General features: G+C 40.6%; 1 protein-coding gene across 1 annotated transcript; it reads left to right on the plus strand.

The window, feature by feature from the left end:
- Nucleotides 1–1,307: 1,307 nt before the first annotated feature.
- On the plus strand, nucleotides 1,308–14,407 carry chrna11 (cholinergic receptor, nicotinic, alpha 11). Its single transcript, XM_028597956.1, has 10 exons — nucleotides 1,308–1,359; nucleotides 3,771–3,910; nucleotides 4,280–4,324; nucleotides 4,965–5,074; nucleotides 5,167–5,246; nucleotides 7,592–7,759; nucleotides 7,850–8,044; nucleotides 10,479–10,565; nucleotides 11,966–12,075; nucleotides 13,618–14,407. The coding sequence occupies exons 1-10, from the start codon at nucleotides 1,308–1,310 to the stop codon at nucleotides 14,353–14,355; spliced, it is 1,725 nt and encodes a 574-aa protein (XP_028453757.1). The 3' UTR covers nucleotides 14,356–14,407.
- Nucleotides 14,408–20,032: the final 5,625 nt, after the last annotated feature.

Consider the following 20,032-nt stretch of genomic DNA (forward strand, 5'->3'; position numbering starts at 1 on the left):
TCGCCTCAGAGGGCCACTCTCCATCCTCTGTGTGCAGCCGAGCATGAATCTGCAGCTCGGGAGCACTCTGGATGTGTGACAGGCTGCCTAGGAGAGGGGTAATTCCGAAGGGCAGTAGAAGTAATAGGGTAATCTATTATACAGTCCAACTCTTTCTTCCTCCTCTCTTGCTCCACCCCCCCCCCTCCTTCCTCTCTCCCCAGTCTTTCGGTTTCTCGCTGCCTCTGCCCTTGCATCAGCATTTCGTTAGGACAAATGAGAAATAGAGTTTAACTATGCACATTCCCAATGCCCTCCTGCAAAGCCCAGCACTTTCGCAATTAAACTGGGGTCCATGTGCCCCTATGATTCAAAGCTAACCTCTGCTGAATGGGGAAGCACACACACACATACACACACACACACACACACACACACACACACACACACACACACACACACACACACACACACACACACGCACGCACTCTCTCAGACACTCACAGTTCCAGCCTAGCAGTGCATGACTGTAACCACTGTGGGGTGTTCTCATATGTATATACCATACGTTTTTGATACATGTTGTGCTATGTTAATCAACCATAAAACACACACACACACACACACACACACACACACACACACACACACACACACACACACACACACACACACACACACACAATAGGAAAGGGCATGAAAGACATGTATAAATGAATAAGGTTTGAAACAGTAATTAATCTTTTACAATTTTACAAACAGGCACTAAGAGGCAAAAGCATATCTAAAATATTCCCCACTTCTCTGCATTTAAAGGCTCCCCTTCTCTTTTTTCTATGAGCTACTCTTCCACTTTTTCTGTCTGGGTTCCTTTTCTTTATCACACTTTACCTTATCAATTCTCCATTAGTGTTTTAAAGTGTGCACATCATCTGTTTCAATTGTCTTTAAAAAGGTCAACTCATGGCAATTAAAACCTCTCCCTCCTCCACCTCCTGTTCTATCTTCAACCTCTTTCATTCCCATCACTGTTATTCTTCTCTCTTGTGCTCTCCATTTTAGTCCCACCTCCCAGAGAGACAAGGAGACAGAGAGAAAGCCCACAGTCACCATCTCCTCTCCTCTTCTTCTTGTACTCCCTCTCTCAGCTCCCATCTCTTCCAGCACACGCTCACACTCCTTCCCTCTGATGCCGACTGGATGCAGACCGGGGGATTTCCAGCAGCTTCCTGAGTCTGTCCTCCCTTTCCTCCCTCCTCCTCCTGCTTCAACATCCGGAGCTTCTCCTTTTTTCTGCCTCCTCTTTTCTCCTGCTCCTTACCACCAGGATGTGGCACTCGTTGGCTCTGCTCCTTTCTGGATTCTCTGCTTTGATCCACGGTAAGCTTGAGCGCCTCTGTCTCTGTCTTTCTTTTTGTTTTCGGGGATCAGAATTGCAGCAGCGGCACTTAAGTCTCAAAGTGTGATTTTATCGGGAGTTTAATTGGAGTCGGTTTTGTTGATGCTTGATCTGGGAAGTATATGCCGGAATAAATACAATTCAAAGGGGAAAAAAAGACCCCAGGAGAAAAAAAGTGAGAATCTGGCTCACCTGTTTGCAGATTTTTCATAACTGTGTTCTTATTTTTTCTGGAATTACATGCTGAGTTGACTTAGGGGTTGAATGCCTCTACATGAGATGTTGAAACAGGCAGATTGATTTTGTGTAGCGAGGCAGATGACAGAAACAGTGTGTAGAAGAATCTGAGCATTCATAGGATTTCATAGCTTTTCTTCCCTCATTCCACAAGACTCTTTCCAAATTTGTGTCCATGACAGAGGATCTTACCCCAACAGAAAACAGGTCACAGATTAATTGAATTGCACATATAGATCGGCTCTCCTTGCCTCCTCCGTTGTCATGTGAACGCGTTACTGCAGCTGAGTTGACAGGGCTCCTAGCAGCAGAAGTGAATATAAAGGCTGACAGTTGATGACAGAGCTGAGGAGAGTGGGTGAATATTCCCAACAGGCAGAAGTACCAGCAGTGAAACGCTTTTCTTTTTGTTTGTGTTTTCAAGAGGAAGGGTTTGTACCAGAAAGTCCAGCAAAGAGAAGAGGACAGAAATGGCAAAAGTTTCTGACTATACTGCTGCTGACTGAATTTTGCATGAACACTGCCGCTGCCACTGCTCCGCTGGGGCTTAAACCTGTTATGTTCTCAGCACTAAAGCCCCCTGAACCCTGACATCCCCATATATAAGCTTCAAAGTGAGAGACAAAAGACACACCGTTCAATGTCTCACTGTATATATGTATCTGCTTTTCTAGCACTTTAGACTGACTGAGCAAAATCTTTGAATCTTTGACCCAATTCTTTACTTGCTTCACTATTGCACTGACTGGAGAAATCCTAGATGTTTTACAGATATTTTATAGATACTAACACACATAATTTTATAATAATTCCCTGTACTTCAGCATGGTATAAATCAGGGGTGTTGAGCTCACCTTCACTAAGGGCCACACCGGAAAATGAGAATCACATTAAGTACCAGACATGTTTGACATGTTTTTTTTTAACCGAAAAGTTGAATAATACCTTTGACTGTATCATTTGTGTCTCATATAGCTTTCTCACTAACAGTTTGGTTGACATAAAGCCCTAAAGCTCAGCTCTGGTTTTATGGCAATTTCTAAGCCTCAAAGTCGGCAAATCTGCCAAATTATGCTTTGAGTGTCGCACAACTGCAATCTGTAAAACAGTTTCCTGTCTTTTTGGTTTGGCTCACATCTAGTCGGGCCAAAATCTACTGTGAACATACATTGATATGCGGGCTGGATCAAAATTTGCGAGGGGCCAGATTTGGCCTGCGGTTCTTGAGTTTGACACATGTGGTATAAATGGTAAATTTAGAAACCTCGGGACCTCAACAAGAATATTAAATAAAATGTAAAAGGATGAAGTTTGACTGTGTTGTGATGGACCACTGATGTACCAGGAAACATAGGAGAAGCTAGTTATACTACAGCTATTGTAACACAACATCCTTTAAATCCTTTTTTAAATTGGTCTGCACATTTTTGGATAACAGTACAGTCTGCTTACACTCCCTCCAAGTCCATTCAATGAGTGAACAAATATATTCAACAGTGTATTTCGTCTGAGCATTTCAAACAAACCTAATTATACATTAGTGTCAATCATGCCCATATAAGATTTCCTGCTATTTCTTATTAGATTACTTTTTGTTTACTGACTGTTCTGCACGCTCTCTCTGAATCTTTCTGGTGTTTGTCAATTTCGGTCTGTATCTTCTGATATTAATGTTAAATGTTTAAATCTGACTGAGGAGCTGGACCTCTCCTCCATATTTCAATTTTCAAAACCATAAAAGTCAAGATTACTGTGACTAATGGTGATAAGAAGACCATGTTTAATTTCTGCTAATTTCATCATTAAATCCCCTTTCTATCTTTCCTCCATCGTTTTTCTTTGTAGTCTTGTTCTTTGGGTATTTATAGATAAGGGAATTTAAGGTCCTGAGGGCTAAACATTCTGAATTGATCAGCAACATTTGTTCTTCTTTTTTCAGCATCTGTCCATGCCTGACTATATTCCCACCCCAAAACTCTCACTTGATTCCTTAGTGAAATTTTTGTTGTTGGTTTTCCTCATTTTTATTCACTTCACAGGAAACACAGACAATAATCATTATGTGACCTAAACTTTAACATACAGAGGTATTATTAGAGTGTGGAGTGTGGCTTGTTTTCACAGATTTGAATGTCATATTTTTCGGCCTCTCCAGTGTCGATGCAGGGTCCTCACCAGAGGACCCTGCTGAAGAACCTCCTGAAGGACTACAACCGGATGGAGCGGCCGGTGGGCAACGACTCCCACCCTCTCACCGTTGTCTTCTCCCTCAGTTTGATACAGATCATGGATGTGGTAGGTGTCTACAGACGCAGTTGGTTTCAACCCGATTCTCATCATTCATTGGGCTGTCTAATTTTAAAATAAAATCTGCAGCCTGTAGTTTTGTTTTGTTAATGGAATTGAGCCTGAAATTCAATCATCATTTGGTGCTGAGTTAGGCCTTGTATATGTATATATATATATATATATATATATATATGTATGCCTGTAACTGTGAGATTATCATTATTATTAATAATAACGGCCATAACAGGGGGCCTTTTTTTCCAATATCTGTGAATTTTGTGAATCTTCAATAAGGATCCAAAATAATCTTCTCTTTGCCATGTGATTTACCGAGCTAATGATAAATGTGCTAAAAATACTTTAAATGTTTTGCAGGATGAGAAGAACCAGGTGCTCACCACTAACATTTGGCTACGGATGGTAAGGATGTAATAATGAATTTGCTGGTATTACAGTATATGTTCAGGTGATTTTTATCTGAACTAGATTACATGGTCTTTATCTTGTAAATTACAGTTATGACTTACACTCTCATCCTAAAATTTATTAGAAAGTGAAGTTATTTTTTGGAAATAGCTCACCTTTTTGACATTGAAGTATTTAATTTATATCTATAATCTGTTCGAATTCTATTACATCTTAACTGATGGGATTGGAGATAAAGCAGCTTGCCTGTACTGTAGTCCACTGGGATACAGACTGTATCTAGGGCTGGGCGATATGGAGAAAATCAAATATCACGATCAACGATATTGTAGGGTTGACTATTGGTGCTTTCACAAAATATTTACAGAATGAGATTTTTGATAAATAATCATCAGTAATGTGGATACAATGACTAAGTGGGTAAAAGCAAATAATAGAACAGTTACAACAGTCTGTTAAGTTCAGAAAATGACATCACTTTACGGTAATGCAGCCTTTAAAACCAGGAAAAGACAACACTTATGCCATATTACGATATCCAAAATGTAAGACGATATCTAGTCTCATATCACGATATTGATATAATATCGATATATTGCCCAGCTCTAACTGTATCCGTGTCTGTGTGTTTAAGAGTTGGTTCGACCACTATCTCCAATGGAACCAGAGCGAACATCCCGGAGTGAAAAACCTCCGCTTCACCACAGATCAGGTCTGGACACCAGACATCCTGCTCTACAACAGGTAAAACACGCATAAACACCTTAACACACCCCTCATACACACACATTGTTATTCCAACAAGTAGTGTCACGTCCTCCCCTGTCCTTCCTCAGTGCAGATGACGACTTTGACTCTACCTTTAAGACCAATGTTCTGGTGAACTCCAGTGGCTATGCTGAGTATCTGCCTCCAGGTGAGCTTCTCCTCTTTTATTTTTCATTAATTCAGGCTCTCACTATTCTTTATCCCTTTCCTATTACTTCCTCATCTCTTTCAGGTGCATCTTATCTCATTCTGCAATCTCTGCATGTCTCTCCTGTTTGTATATTTGACATTAATATTTTATTAGTATAAAAAAGCATCCCTGGTTACTCACTGGTTACAGATTCCCAGCGCTGTGAGTAACACCTATAAATAGGAGATGCTCGCTTCCTCCGTTTCCTGTCTTAACCCAAATGCAAGACCCGTGCAAGTGTGAAAGTAACGGCTCCCCTGGGTTTCCACGGGTCTTTACTTTGTATTTTCTCAGTCGCTTCTTTATACACCAGATTACAGCGGGTTGAGATCAAATCCCAAGAGTTAGAGGAGGTTGAGTTTAAATGGCCTTCTGAAGTAAAAGCCGAGGACTGCGAGCTCAGAAAGCCACCCATATCAATTCTATTTAGTGCCCATGTTTATTAATAGGCTGATGCTGAATGTAAATACAACTCCCTAATGCAGTGATTTGAATCAGAGCCAATTATGGAAAGAATAAAAAGACTTTAGTAGAATAAGGAGGAGAGGTTTCACACCAAAACACCGTGCGAAAAAAAGCAGGGAGAGATGGAGTAAATGGAAAAAGAATAAGCAGCAAAACAGCTTGTTTGACTTCCACACACAAGCCTGGTTGCAATTCCTGAGGTCTTTTTGGGCTGGTATTGTCGGTAAATAAAAGACAACAGGTCTGTGGGTGGCAGGCATGGAGCAGGAGCTTGACACATGGTAACAAATTCAAAGGCAGTGGATCTCACGTGTCTGCTGCACACCATCATTTGCAGAAAGCCTCTCATAGCTGCAGAGGTAAAGGTGTTATGTTTGGGTTTATTGATATAACAGGAGATAAGGCGTAACAGGTTTCTAGCTCATATCTTGATTGGATGACATTTGCAAATGGGAAAAAGTTTGTCTTCAGGCCTGTAATGCCTTTTGGGAAGCGATTTTCAGAATGATGGAATTTTATTTTGGGAGATGTGCTGCGTGAGAGAGGGAGAGATTATTCTAAGCTGCAAAAAATTCCAGGTGTCGTGTTTGTGTGCGTTGCTTCAAGGTTACTGGATATCTGTGAGAGGCAGGGTACAAAAATATACTGTGCATGAAGGTGTGTAGTTCAGTGAACTGCAAAGGCAGACAGAACTTTTATCTGATCAGCATCATTTAAGGTTTAGTGTCTCAGAAGTTCATAACGGGACTAATTATAAAGACATCATCCCCATGAAGCAATGGCAAGAACTTGGTGTCAGTAACTGGATTTGAAAGAGCCAGTAGGTGTGTATAAAAAGAATAATTTATAGCTACTACTTAATTTGGTGTCATTTTTGTGATCTGCTTTGAAACCAGCCTTCAACCTGCTCCAAACTCTGCTTGCATTCCACTCTGAAGGCTGAGTTGCATGTCGGCAGCCTCATAATGAATGTCTTTGAGAGCTGTAAGGCTTCATTGGCATTTTGGTTCTGTGTGCATTTGAACGTCTCAACAAGGCTTGATTCGTTTATTTCAGTAATTACTTAAGGGTTGGAGTTTTCCAGCAACCACTGCAAGGATCATTGTGATTCTTCATTTGGGGGTGGACACCAGCGTGCAAGTGTGTTTTTATGATTTTGTGCTTGCGTGTGTCTATGCATATTCATGCGAGCGCATGGCAGTGCATTTATTTTGCATAATAAAAGTGGTAATCTGATTAGGGCACGGTACACAATCTCATTTTTCAGTGTCACTGTGGTTATTTCCTTCTATGGCCAAGGTTTAGCTAACAGCAGGGTGTGCAGACAGAGCGCAGAAATAATGTTTGTTCGCAGAGCAGAATATCTAAAACCGGCAGGTGACAATTCTGCTGCCAAGTTTGTTTTTTTTTATACAAATTTCTTTGATGGGAGGTTGTTTTTCATCTAGTCTTTGCTTTCACTTCTCCAGCCTCAATCTCAATTTCAAAATAGTGAACTCTCTATAGACTTGCACAATGTTAATTAAAAAAAAAACTATTGCAGTGTGCACTCTTGGTTGTGATGCAGCAAATTCCACACCATTTCTATATAAAAATGTAAGGCGGTGGTTGAGTTCAGAACTCAGTCCTTGGAGTTGGGTAGATATGAAATAAATAAATGATTCTTTTTGACAAGCAAGTTGATATTCAGGATAGGTTTTCTGCACAACAAGCGGTCGTCCAGGTAATCTTTCCCTTGTCACCTCTGTACATGAAACTGCAGGGGTCAATGTTGTCATTTAGTCAATTGATTGTGGAGCGTTAACCCTCTGCCTACTGTTCTTTTGTCTTTTTCTCAGGAATCTTTATGAGCACATGCAACGTGGATGTTCGCTGGTTCCCTTTTGACATCCAGAAGTGTGAGCTGAAGTTCGGCTCTTGGACGTATGATGGCTGGCTGCTGGACCTTCAGATGAACGATGCTGACACCTCAGGCTTCATGCCCAATGGAGAGTGGGACTTAGTTGGTGAGTAAGGTGAAATCTTTGCATTGTATCTTCAAAAACATCCAGTCGCAGAGCAATAGAGTCACTTTCTCTCTGTCCCTGTTCTTCCAGGAGTTCCCGGCAGCAGAAACGAGGCCTTCTACGACTGTTGCAAGGAGCCTTACCCAGATGTGACATTTGTTGTGACAATACGGCGGCGGACGCTCTACTATGCACTGAACCTGCTCATCCCCTGCGTGTTGCTGTCTTCGATGACCTTGCTCATCTTTGTGCTGCCAGCTGACTCTGGGGAGAAGATCTCACTGGGTGAGTGTATCAAAAAGAGCAATGATTGAGGAAATACACGGACAAAAGTCAGTTGTAATGGGGCAAAAGGACACAAGATATGGGAATAAAGGGTTTGTTAGTTTTACATCTCGGTTTTAAATTTGGGGAACGCGCAAACAGCGAGGTGCACACCTGTGTGAGCTTCAATGTGAGTCCATCACAATTACAAACATGTTGCACATTGTTTTCATCTATCTTGCCGTCATTATGGTGGTGTCTGAGGTTGTTTCCATGGTCCATATATTTAATCTTAAAGGTACCCTGTGGAGTTTTTGACCAATAGCAGCACAATGAATTTAAAAAAAATGGTCTCTGTTTTATTTGCTCTCATGTATGAGCACGAGGATGCACCAAACGAATATGTACAACACGTAAGTGATGTGATACGCATTCCTGCCAATGGTACCACACTATTACACTGATCTATATGTGGCGGTAAAATGCCAACAAAGGCAGAAAAGACTGCGAGCTAGTAAACATGGACATAAACCATGCAAGATCAAACTTTTCCAAAAATCTACTTTGCAAATGTTTTATGAGAAAGGATGGATATGCATTCACGCAACACAATTTTCTGTAGTCAATTAGAAATATGGTATTCTGTAAAAGTGAAAACAACCTTGGACAGAAGTTTGGTGAGGTGAATAAAAAATGATGTACAGAAGAGTTGTGCAGTGTGTTTAATGTTGATAGATTTACATCAAGGACCAGCTAGAAAATCTACATTGAAAAGGCCACCACACTCCATTCCCTCAACGTCCAACCTACCAATAAAGTGTCCATGACCAAATCAAATCTCTTTCTCAATTTGGGTGCTCTCATGCTCCAAGGTGTGAATGTAAAGGAATATACAAGCATGACTGCGTAAAACTGAGCGTTCACAACAAGAAAACCTTGCTAGAATAAAGGCAAAAAAATGAAGCAGTTGCGCTGAAAACGACAGTATGGGGCGGAATGAAAGAGGCAAAGGGAGAGAGGGTGGAGCTGAGAGAGGAGAGGGATTACAGGAGGAAATAGAAAGATGAGAAATGCAAGGAAGAACAGAGACAGATGGCTGTGGGGAGGTAGCGAAAAGGAAACGCAGACAGAGAAGAATTTGAAAAGAATGAGACAGGACGGCACAAAAGAGAGAGGGAGGACTGATGAGGAGGGAAAGGTGGGAGACAACCAAATCACATTAAAATAGACTGGAAAAGAGAGACAGAGGAAGCAGTGGCACCAGTTGCAAATACATTTTAATTTCTGTTTCAACCTGTTGAGAGCACAAGATGGATAATGTTCACCTCATCAGACACCAAAACAGACTCTAGACTATCTGCCCTTTCTGACGAGCTGAAAAGTTAAATCGTTTTTTGTATGCTCTTCGAAATTAAAATGGCATTTCTCACTTTTTTCTAACATCTTATAGTAAAAAAGAATCAATTAATTAATTGAGAAAAAAAATCTGATTAATTGAATAAAAATAAGCCCTATTTCTGACATCACATTACTGCACTGGCTTTGTACCAGTCAGATCAATCACCAAATGCACCAAAACAATATTAATAATAAAAAAATAGATAAATTCTTATGCTTTTTTGTAAATACTATTTGACTCCTGACTGAGTAGGAGGGAACTTAGAGGGAAGCCGCGGCAGCATTGTCAAAGCATGCTTTTAACCTCAATACAGGATGCATTACGCAGCATTTCTTGACAGAAAATAATGCCAAGCCTTACACACACGGCCAATTAACCTATTGATGTAATTAAGACTAGTGAATTGATTAGGGGGAGAGAGCTTACACACTGCCTTCCAGGAAAATACTCTGTCACTCCGCTTGATGGAGGAGACACAGGGACCAAATGGCTGGGCCTCCTGAGAGGTGCATGCTTTTAAAAAGAATAAGTGTTGTTTCTGAGAAAGAAAGTAACATAAAACAAGAATTTTAATTTTCTTAATATCCTTTAAGGGGATTCATATTTTATCTCTCGGCATCAGAGTTTAATTGAATGCTTCTGTATGGATACAGTTATGCCAACAAAGCACTCCTTAAATTCTGTCTGTTGGAGAAGTGAGACAGATAGTGTGGAGGTAGATAAATGGAGATGGAGACGAGTTTCAGTGCAGTGAGGTGTGTGTTCACGTGCACACAGGCGATTTGGGATAATTTAATAAAAATGCCTTTTTGCTGTAGAGGTACAGAATGTCAAAAAGTAATTCACTGTATGAGCATTAGTCGGTCATTTACATAAATCGAATGTGATCTCATCCAGAGTGTGACCATTTATCAAAATACCAAAAACACATTAATGTAAGTACCTCTACTCTATCTATCTATCTATCTATCTATCTACCTATCTATCTATCTATCTATCTATCTATCTATCTATCTATCTATCTATCTATCTATCTATCTATCTATCTATCTGCAGGTATCACCGTCTTGCTGTCTCTAACTGTTTTCATGTTGCTGGTCGCAGAGATCATGCCAGCCACATCGGACTCTGTCCCTCTTATAGGTATGTGACAGACAGTGTTTGTGTGTGCTTTTATGTTTTCACGAGCAGTTCACATGGTGCTTAATGAGCAAGTTGTTTACAGTAACTGGACTTATGACATCCAATTAAAACCCATTGCTACAACAATTAATGAGTGTCAATATGAAATCAACATGTTTTACTCATTAGAAATACTGCAAGCTTCAATCTGAAAGTGACAATTAATATTTGAGTGTCAGTAGTAATTTCCAGTGGTGTACAGTAAGAACTAGTTTCTGGTTGAGCTCTGGTAGTTGTTGTGTGTTGGCATGATAACGTGCTAATTACCCCTAAAACACAAAGTACAGCTGAGGCGGATTGAATGTCATCGGAAATGTCATTAGTTTTGCAGCTTTTATAAATCAGAAATATAAATCATAAGCCCAAATACTGGATGAATTGAGACTTTGACCGGATGGTGGTTCTAAATGAAAAGTTCCAAAGTTATTACAATTTCATCCTCAGGGGGACTTGAATGTTTGTACCAAATTTAATGGCAATTGTTGCTGACAGAAAAAGTCAGGGGATCATTAAAGTCAGAACGATTCATCTGTTAGGGATCATGAATGTGTGTACAACATTTCATGGCAATTCATCCAATAGCTGTTGAGATATTTCATTCTGAACCGACCAACATTGTCATTGATGATAGCCTGCTAGCATGGCTAAAGATTCCAGATGTCACAGAGGTCTTTACAATCTGTCCAGGGTATCACACCCTCTATCCCAAGACTCTAATCTTTGAATGAGTAAAAACTACACAAAATAAAGAAAAACAAACACAATTACAACATATTACTACATAGTGATACTGGAGAAAAAAAGCCCATAAGAAATAACTTTAGCCATCTGCTCACCTTAAAATTTGATTGGCTAAATTGATTGCAGGCACACTGCTGAATATTATATTTAGTGAGCTAAGATTGCAGCCAGAGACAGATGAATGGCCATCTTTGCCTAAAGACACAAATCCTGGTCATTAAAAACTTTAGAAAAAAAATGATGTACTGTCATAATCACCAGAGTGCTGCTTTCAGCATAATTCTTTCAATTAAAAATAACTACCTTGATGCAGTCATAATCTGTTTGTTGATTTTAGAAAAAACAATGTTGTTACTACTAGCAGGCATTAATGTGGTTTGAAGGTCCCAGTTTGGCATGAAGATATTTAAAGAAGAAACTGAACATGAACATGTGTTTTTATAATAACTGTGTAGCTTTTGTCTTTGTTTTTTCTCAATAAAGAGAACTTTATTGATCTGTGTGCCAAACAAGAACCTGCTATGGCCAATGTGGCTGTCGATAGGCCAGTATGAAAATTACAGTGTGAAAAATTACTCAAAACTGAAATATAACACTGTTCCATTCTCTACTCCACCCAGGCCAGTACTTTGCCAGCATAATGATCATCGTTGGGATGTCAGTCATCGCCACAGTGGTGGTTCTGCAGTATCATCACCATGATCCAAATGGAGGAAACATGCCAAAATGGGTAAGGCTGAGCTCCAACTCTTCAGCGTAAGCTGCAGTGCATTATCAGTTATATACATCATGCTTTGTAACTTGTTAAATCCTGTAAATGGTTGGTCTCCCTATTTCAGATATGATACATTCTTATTATTAATCTCTATTTCACATCATCATTTGTATCATGGACTACCTCTTTTAGTAACATTTCATCCATCTGTCAGTGCTACCTGTGCTCCTCTGCCAGTTTCCTTTCTCTTTTTATTCTCTGACTTCCTCGGCTATGACTCATCCGACAGTGTCAGTTTGCCTGAGCGTGTTCATCAAATGCCTCGCCACAGACTTCAACAGGAGTGTGTTTCAAAGCACTCTGAATATGTAGGCGGATTCAATTTGACTCATTCTTTCTTATTTTTCCTGCCTTCTGTTTAATTCTTAAAAAAAGCATGAAGTCTTTTTACAAAAGTTTTGTTCGAATGTGAACATATCACAAATGTGAAATATGGGAAAAAAGTTCTAAAATAAAGACATTTTAAGAGAATGGCTGGTCTTGCCAAAGAAGAAAATTTTCTGTAATACTAATCAACAAAAGAAATATAGTATGGCATTGTTTGTCATTTTAAAAATTGACAGGTCTACATTTATCGATATATGTACAAATAGCTTGGTTGCATGAGATGCAGATGCTGCATATATCGACACATTGAAGGACCTTTTTTTTTATGAATAGCCTGTTCAGACAGTCCGACGGCCAATTAACAAGCTAATGGATGTGGTTCAGATAAGTGCATCGAACCAGCACAGTTCATAATTGCAGCCTAGACAAAAACAACATCAACAGCAGCAGCAACAGGGACTGTTACCTGGCCAGTAAACACACTCGGTGGAGACTAATTGAGCCGTCATCTGGACATTAGCTTCTCATTTGATGCCATACACCCATCTGGATGCTGTTATGCCAATATGCCCTTTCAGGGGACATGTAATCTCTTTCCAAGGGAGTTTTGTTTTTATATGTTGTGGAAGAGGGAATAGTAGAGGAACAAGAGTAGAATAGAACAAGCTTTAAAGTCGTACTAACTTGCGAGCAGCCAATCTCTCTATCTTAATGCTGCAGTTTACTGAGACATTATTGGAGGCTCATTACACTGTAATCTGCAAGTTAATCTCAATAACTCCACAGTTTTAAATGGAATGCTATCTTTGTTAGTATCCTCTCTGCTGGAAAATACAGTTAATGCTAAAACTCTTCTTTGCCTCAGGCTTTTTAACTAGGCGTCCCTGGCGAGGATCTCATACTTCTACTTATACAGAAGTGCAGCTGCATTTTGAACAAGATGCAAGGTTGGAAACGGCACCAACATCAATCCATGACAAATGAGGCTATTCACCCAGTTTAACTGGTGTTATGTGAAGGTCAAGATGTGAAGGTGGTTTTCAATGCTTGACAGCTTTCTTATTATTTTCTTTTTTGATTCCTTGTATGCTTTATTGCTCTTTCGCTCTGCTACTTCCTATCCTTCACTCTCATCTTTACATATCTCAGTGTCTCTTTTTCTCTCTACAGGTGCAGCTCGTCTTGCTGCAGTGGGTAGCGTGGTTCTTGCGTATGAAGCGGCCAGGAGAGAATGACGACCCGGAGCGGCCCCCGTGTGCCCCCCACTTGCGGCGCTGCTCCTCGGGATCCCATAGCGGGAGCATCCCAAACCCTCCGGACCCCACCCTCCATCCGTTGCACCCACAGAACCTGGCTCCTCTCCAAACAGGGCCCCTCCATGCGGGGCATCCTCACCTCCACGCCCAGTCCAGCGCTAACAACAATGGGAACCTTCTTTACATGGGCTACCAGAGCATGGAGGACCCTTCAATGCTCTCAGAGCCTCTCCAGAGGAATAACATCTCCACAGGGCCTCCACGGGTAGCAGGAAGCCCACCTCCGCACCTCCCATCACAGTTCTGCAGCTCCCCACCACCTCCTACCCCCAATATGGATACTGTAGGCTGCCCCAGCACTGTCTCCAGTGGTGGGGGCTTTGGAGGTGGAGCCGGAGGGCTTGGAGGGTGCTCAACTGCGGGGATAGGAGACCCCCAGCTTCAGGCCATCTTGGAGGAGGTGCGTTACATGGCAGACCGTTTCCGGGAGCAGGACGAGGCCGAGAGTATGGCCGACCAGTGGAAATTTGCGGCCGCTGTAATCGATCGTCTGTGTCTAGTGGCTTTCAGCGTTTTCAACATCATATGTACCATTTCTATCCTGATGTCTGCCCCCAACTTTGTGGAGGCTGTTTCAAAGGACTTCGTTTAAAAGCAAAGAGGCAAAAAGAGGAGGAGAAGAGTGAAGGAAAGGATGAGGGGAATTAAATATAGGATGAAGGATGGAGTAGGACCGGATCCAAGGAAACACAATTTCCAGCGGACTGTAGGCTCTGTGATTCGTGATTGCAAGGAACTTGGAAATAGAAACAAAAACAAAAATGGTTTTCTTTGCAATACATTTTGTTTTGTGACTGAAATATAAGAAGAAAACAGATGAGGAAGGGAGCGCAGAGTGAATTTAAAATGAGATTAGGGCGAGCAGGGTGCTTTATCAGATTCTTAACAAGGTGAAATGGATTCTTGTGGTTAATTCAAAGACTTTCCTCCCAAAATTAGGAGAAAAAGAAAGATATTTTAAGTCTAATGCAACCTCAAGTAAGAATGCTATTAAAGCAAGGAAGAGATTGAGATAGTAAGATGGGAAAAGAGACATATATAAGATAGATAGACACAGATAGATAGGACAGACATTTGGCTGTTTTATTTTCTTGAGGAGAAAAGACAGTCCTTCACTCCCACATGTTGAGAACGGACTGCCTCATTTAAAGAGATGTGAGGAGAGGGCAGGGAAAGGAGAAAGAGACTTTTTAAAGACAACAAAGAGCGGCAGTGAAAGGATGAGACTTTATCCCTTGTGACATTGGCATAGTTAGGCGGAGTAAGCAGCTTGATGCTCAGATATACAAAAGTGGACCGCAGATCAGGAAGTGGAGAGGAACAGAAGAGGATCTCATTTATTATTTGATCACATCCATCTAATGAGCGTCAAATTAAAAGACCTTGGATAATCGCTAAGACTAATAAGCTTTAAAAAGATGAAGTACCCTCTGTGCTCGCAAACCACTTTAAAATTTCAAGGTCTTATCTCTTTGAGACGATTGCCAATCTGCAACAATCAGCAGAGATCAAAAGCTCCTCAGCAGCGGGCACAGTGTGCAGTGCTTATCACGACCGGGATAGTGAATTAACCGGTCATCAGCGACACAATGGCCAGTAGCTGCACCACAGTGGAGGCTTGAGCCAATAATAAATCATGAAGCAGTTACCTAACTGTATCTGGCAGGTCCTAATAGACCAACGGATCTTATTGGATTTCATATTAAAGGTTTAATAACTGAAATGGGAGGTCAGGTCTTCAAAAGAACATGAGAGGCACAAAAAAAGGGAGAAGGGGAAAAAGATCATTAAAAATCCCCAAACTTATATGGAGAAGCAACATCCCATCAAATGTATGTCAGATCCCTTTAGGTTTATAGCTTCATGGGGGATTTCACATCTTTCTAAAATGAAAGATGAGATTTTAATAGAGCTGTATTTTCATGAATTTGGGTCTAGTTGAAAAAAGTGATGATTTAAATGGTTTAAATTCAAAGTACAGCCTTCATCTACAGAGCATTTGTCAAAAATGGTAACCAATAAACAAAAATTGTCTTTAATTATTTGGTGGGTTTGAGGGAATTTGACTTTATTGTGTTTCTGCTAGCTGTATGAATGTGTGTTGAATGCAAAGTTAGCCTAGCTTAGCTCAATTCATGGATGTTTAAATGGGTTCAACTGTTAAAGTTTTCCAAGGATGACAGTGTTGAGTTGTAATATGCAATTAACAATTCACAGAGAAATTAGATGCATTTAGATTACATCAAACTTCCAATCTACCTTTTTCATGTGGTCAAAATCATTTCCGTTTAACAATAGGCTATAGAGTTCCTTAAAACTAACCCACAGTAGAATGTCTGTGGCATGTAACTAATGGCACTATTACAAAGAGAATAGTGAAAGAGTTAATAAGTGAGTGATTTTGGACACAGCCCAAGGTTATGAGAAAAAACGAGCCATTCAAAATGGCTATATCAACAGAAATCCACCTAAAAGTGTACAATTCCTGTACAATTCAGCACAGGTAATTGCTGAGTCTCTCAATGCTTAACTGATTCCGAGATACTGTCACATTCTCTTCAATATTAGTTTTCATGTGGATACAGCTATTGTGCAAACCCACTGATAATAAATCTAGAAATGTAAGGAAAAATAGTTTCAACTATAAAAAAAAAATTCAGTATTTGTAAAAACACTGCGTTATGCACATATAGGTGCCCAGCTACATACTGAAGACCACACACATAACACTACTGGTAAAAACAAATGTTTCAGCATTAAACACTGGATAAAGTATGTTTTGCACTTTGCATTTGAGTGGCAGATACCCGTGAATTGAGCAAAGCAAGCTGAGCTCACTATTCGACCATACATTCAAACTATAAATCGAGACATAAAGAAGTTATCCCTCAGTTTGAGTATAGTAACCAAACAACCCTTCAAAGGATAAGAAGTTAATCTATTTTTTTATATTGTCAATAAATCCCATGAAAAAAACCTAATCCTAAAATACGTTTCTTCTGTATCTTAATACTTTCCCACACTAGCTAAGTTTCCATCCACTTGTCAATTGAATTGTTCGATAACAAAAACTAATGCGAATAAAGCTGGTGAAAGTGTGCTTCCATCCAACAGCTTTAAAGCAAATAAAAACCTTTTTTGCAGTCAAATTGGTATATCGAATTGATTTGAGACATTTTATGGTGTTTCCATTCATTTTCACACTGAATTGCACAACATTCAAGCAAACATTTGCAAACAAAGTTTTGCTAGACAAACTAGATTGCGCCATCTACGTACATATGAGTAATAATTGCAGAATATGCAATAGTGCTTATGTGCCAGCTGATAGCGACATATCAAGCTATAATAAGAAAACTACACTATCAACACATTGCTATGATGATGCAGATGCACGTAAATGCCTGACGACAACGGAGGCGGCCTGTGGTGTGGGTACGACAGCGCTCCAAACTGTTCTGGAAGATTGTGGTTTAGAGACACTTCACGGAAACCGTTTGGTTGCAGCATTTTTGGATTTAACCTGTTGTGTAATTTTACTGGCCCGTCCCTTGACCCAGATAAGCCATGGCCCTCCGGTTCCAACCGAGCATCGTATCGCCATTGCGCTCTACAAACTGGCTACATGCGCAGAGTACTGAGTGGTAGGTGAAAAGTTTGGGTCATCAAGACCACCGTGTGTTTACACCGTGTGCAATGCCATAGGATAACAAGGATAATGCGAAGGTAGGCTATATACCTACCTGGAGTGGATAAGGCGCATATGAGATCTCGCTGCGTAATAGAGCGCACCTTGTGCCAAAGGTGTATGGCGCAATAGACGGGACTCATGTCCCGATTAGACCCTCTGCTGAAGGCTGCAGGGATTTTGTCAATAGAAAGGGCTGGCTATCAATCGTATTCCTACAGGCTGTAGTAGACGATCGTTGCATGATAAGGGACATTTGCGTTGGCACTCCCGGCAGTGCGCATTGGGCGTGCGGTCTTCACCACTTCTGACCCGGACAGGTGCGTCTGTTTAACCCTAAAATTACCTAAAACTTATTCGCAGTTCATTATTTATTCGGCAAATAACGTTTCCATCAGCGTTTATCGCATAAGCCGTATATCGATCAAGAGAAAATCCGATGAGACCGAACGTAGCCTATAAACTTTGAGTCAATATCAATGAAAATCAATCGAATTTTCCATAAGGCAATTTTTATTCTATATCACTTAATTTGCATAAAAACATGTGGATGTAAACATATGGCACACAGACTCATGCCCATTTGTTCCTAATGAAGACTTCTTAAAAACAGTTCACAAACATATAAGTAATTTTCTAAAACAGCTGCACTATAGCTTTTATCAAACATTCGTCAAACAAGGGTTGGGGACTATTTTAATTTGCGGGATTAATACACATTTGGTGCTCCAGTGAGTATTTATGCCAGCAGGGCGGTGTTTGTAGGATTGATTTTAAATAAACACAAGTGCCAATTTTTATTGTGCTGAAGGAACATTTTACCCAGTACAGAAATGTGTCTCTTTCATGTGTTTTTTTATTTTTTTTTATTTGAACAATGGAGGTCTATGGCACAGAGGAATAATCTATATCAGACTTTGGCTACACAGACAACACTTGTTTAATGTGTTGTTGGTTTTGGTATTTTACTGGGATTTGATGATAATAAGAAAAAATATATAATTTTGGCAGCCTGATCCTTATAGGAAATCTATCAATGTTTGCTTTAAGATCCAATAGGACAACATATGTCTACTACATTCCTGACCTATACCCTTCCTGCCCATTGTCTCTAGTGGCTATACACATGTATTATCTCACTGTGAATGGCTACAGAGTGTAGAGACAGTTGTACAAATAATGTATCTCTATACCTCTCTTCATCTTCTGTCTCCTCTCTCTTTCTCTCTAAAGTCAAGTCTCCTAGCAGGCGGAAAGTAAACTTCCTGCCGGGAGGTTTGTAGAAGGATGTTCTCCTTCCAGCACATACTGACACCTAAACACTCACATCTGTACAGAGCATTTCTCATCCTGAAAATAAAGGATTCTTTTTTCTACCACCTTTGGTCCGCTCCAGATCTCTCTGTGTTGACAGTGGCTGGCCCGACACCCAAAAAGAAAAGAAAAAAATGACAGAGAGAGGGGATAAGAGGGGGAGAGAAAGTGCTGATGCGCAGTGAGAGCTGGACAGGGCCTTAATTGATCACTCGTTCAGGAAGGAGAGAAGACGGGGGGCGGGGGGTGAGATGGGAGGAAGAGGAGGGGAGGGTTAATGGAGGAAAGAGGGGGGCATATGGGGTAATTCATCAGATTTATGAGGGACAGAGGCAGGGGAGATGGGTGCTCAGACAAGCATAACTCAGTCACAGACATCAAATCAAAGGCCACTGCAGTATATTACACCACAAGGGAAAATATATACCACAGAAATAGACAGAAATTAGAGACATATTTTCATGCAACTATGTGTCAATCAAGCATATGGAATGAGTGTGGCCCTCACTGTGTCACTCAGTCAGTGTGCCAGACTGAGTAAAGAGTCAGGGGTGTATTTATAGTAGTGTGCTGGTCCTTATTCAGCGCAGCCAAGGCCCCTGTTTGACGGGCTGACTCTCTTTCTCTCTGAGGTCGAAAAATGTGCAGCGCTAGCAATCTAGCAGCACTTAGATTTACTGTGTTCACTCAGAAGGAATGAAAGAAGAGAGAGAACGTGTGTGAAGATTGTGTGTGTGTGTGTGTGTGTGTCCATGGGAAAGATGAGCCTCAGGGTTTGCGAATGCGTAGAATCAATCAGCTGTTGTTGTTTTTTCTCCCCACAATTCTGATTCAATAAGAGCACGTTCACCTAGAGCTTTCTCCCAGGCCTCAGATATTTTACCAGATGGGTAATTCAACTGAACCTCACTGGAGGCACATTAGGCCTCACACGACTCTGTAACTTGGTGGTGAAATGTAAACTAAAAATATGCATCACTGAAAAGCATACAAATGACCCAGTAAGAAGCCTATGAATTAACCTTAAAAAAGACGGTAACACTTTACTTGAAGATATCTACATACAAGTGACATGGCACCATCATGAACACATGACACAGTCATGACACATGACCCCTAACCCTAACCCTAATTCTAACTTGTCATGACAAAAACCGAATGACATTTAATGACAGAAGCGTTATGTCATAAACGTTTATCACTTGTTTATGATGTTTATGACATGTTCATGACAGTGTCATGTCACTCTTATGTAGATGCCTTCAAG

Source organism: Perca flavescens, chromosome 14 (genome assembly GCF_004354835.1).
Source record: "Perca flavescens isolate YP-PL-M2 chromosome 14, PFLA_1.0, whole genome shotgun sequence".
Taxonomy (NCBI): domain Eukaryota; kingdom Metazoa; phylum Chordata; class Actinopteri; order Perciformes; family Percidae; genus Perca; species Perca flavescens.

Excerpts from the sequence above, each read along its gene's own strand:
- chrna11 (XM_028597956.1), top strand. The coding sequence starts at position 1,308 with ATGTGGCACTCGTTGGCTCTGCTCCTTTCTGGATTCTCTGCTTTGATC. Across the intron at positions 1,360-3,770 it reads ATTCTCTGCTTTGATCCACG|TGTCGATGCAGGGTCCTCAC; the intron begins GTAAGCTTGAGC and ends CGGCCTCTCCAG. Across the intron at positions 4,325-4,964 it reads CTAACATTTGGCTACGGATG|AGTTGGTTCGACCACTATCT; the intron begins GTAAGGATGTAA and ends TGTGTGTTTAAG.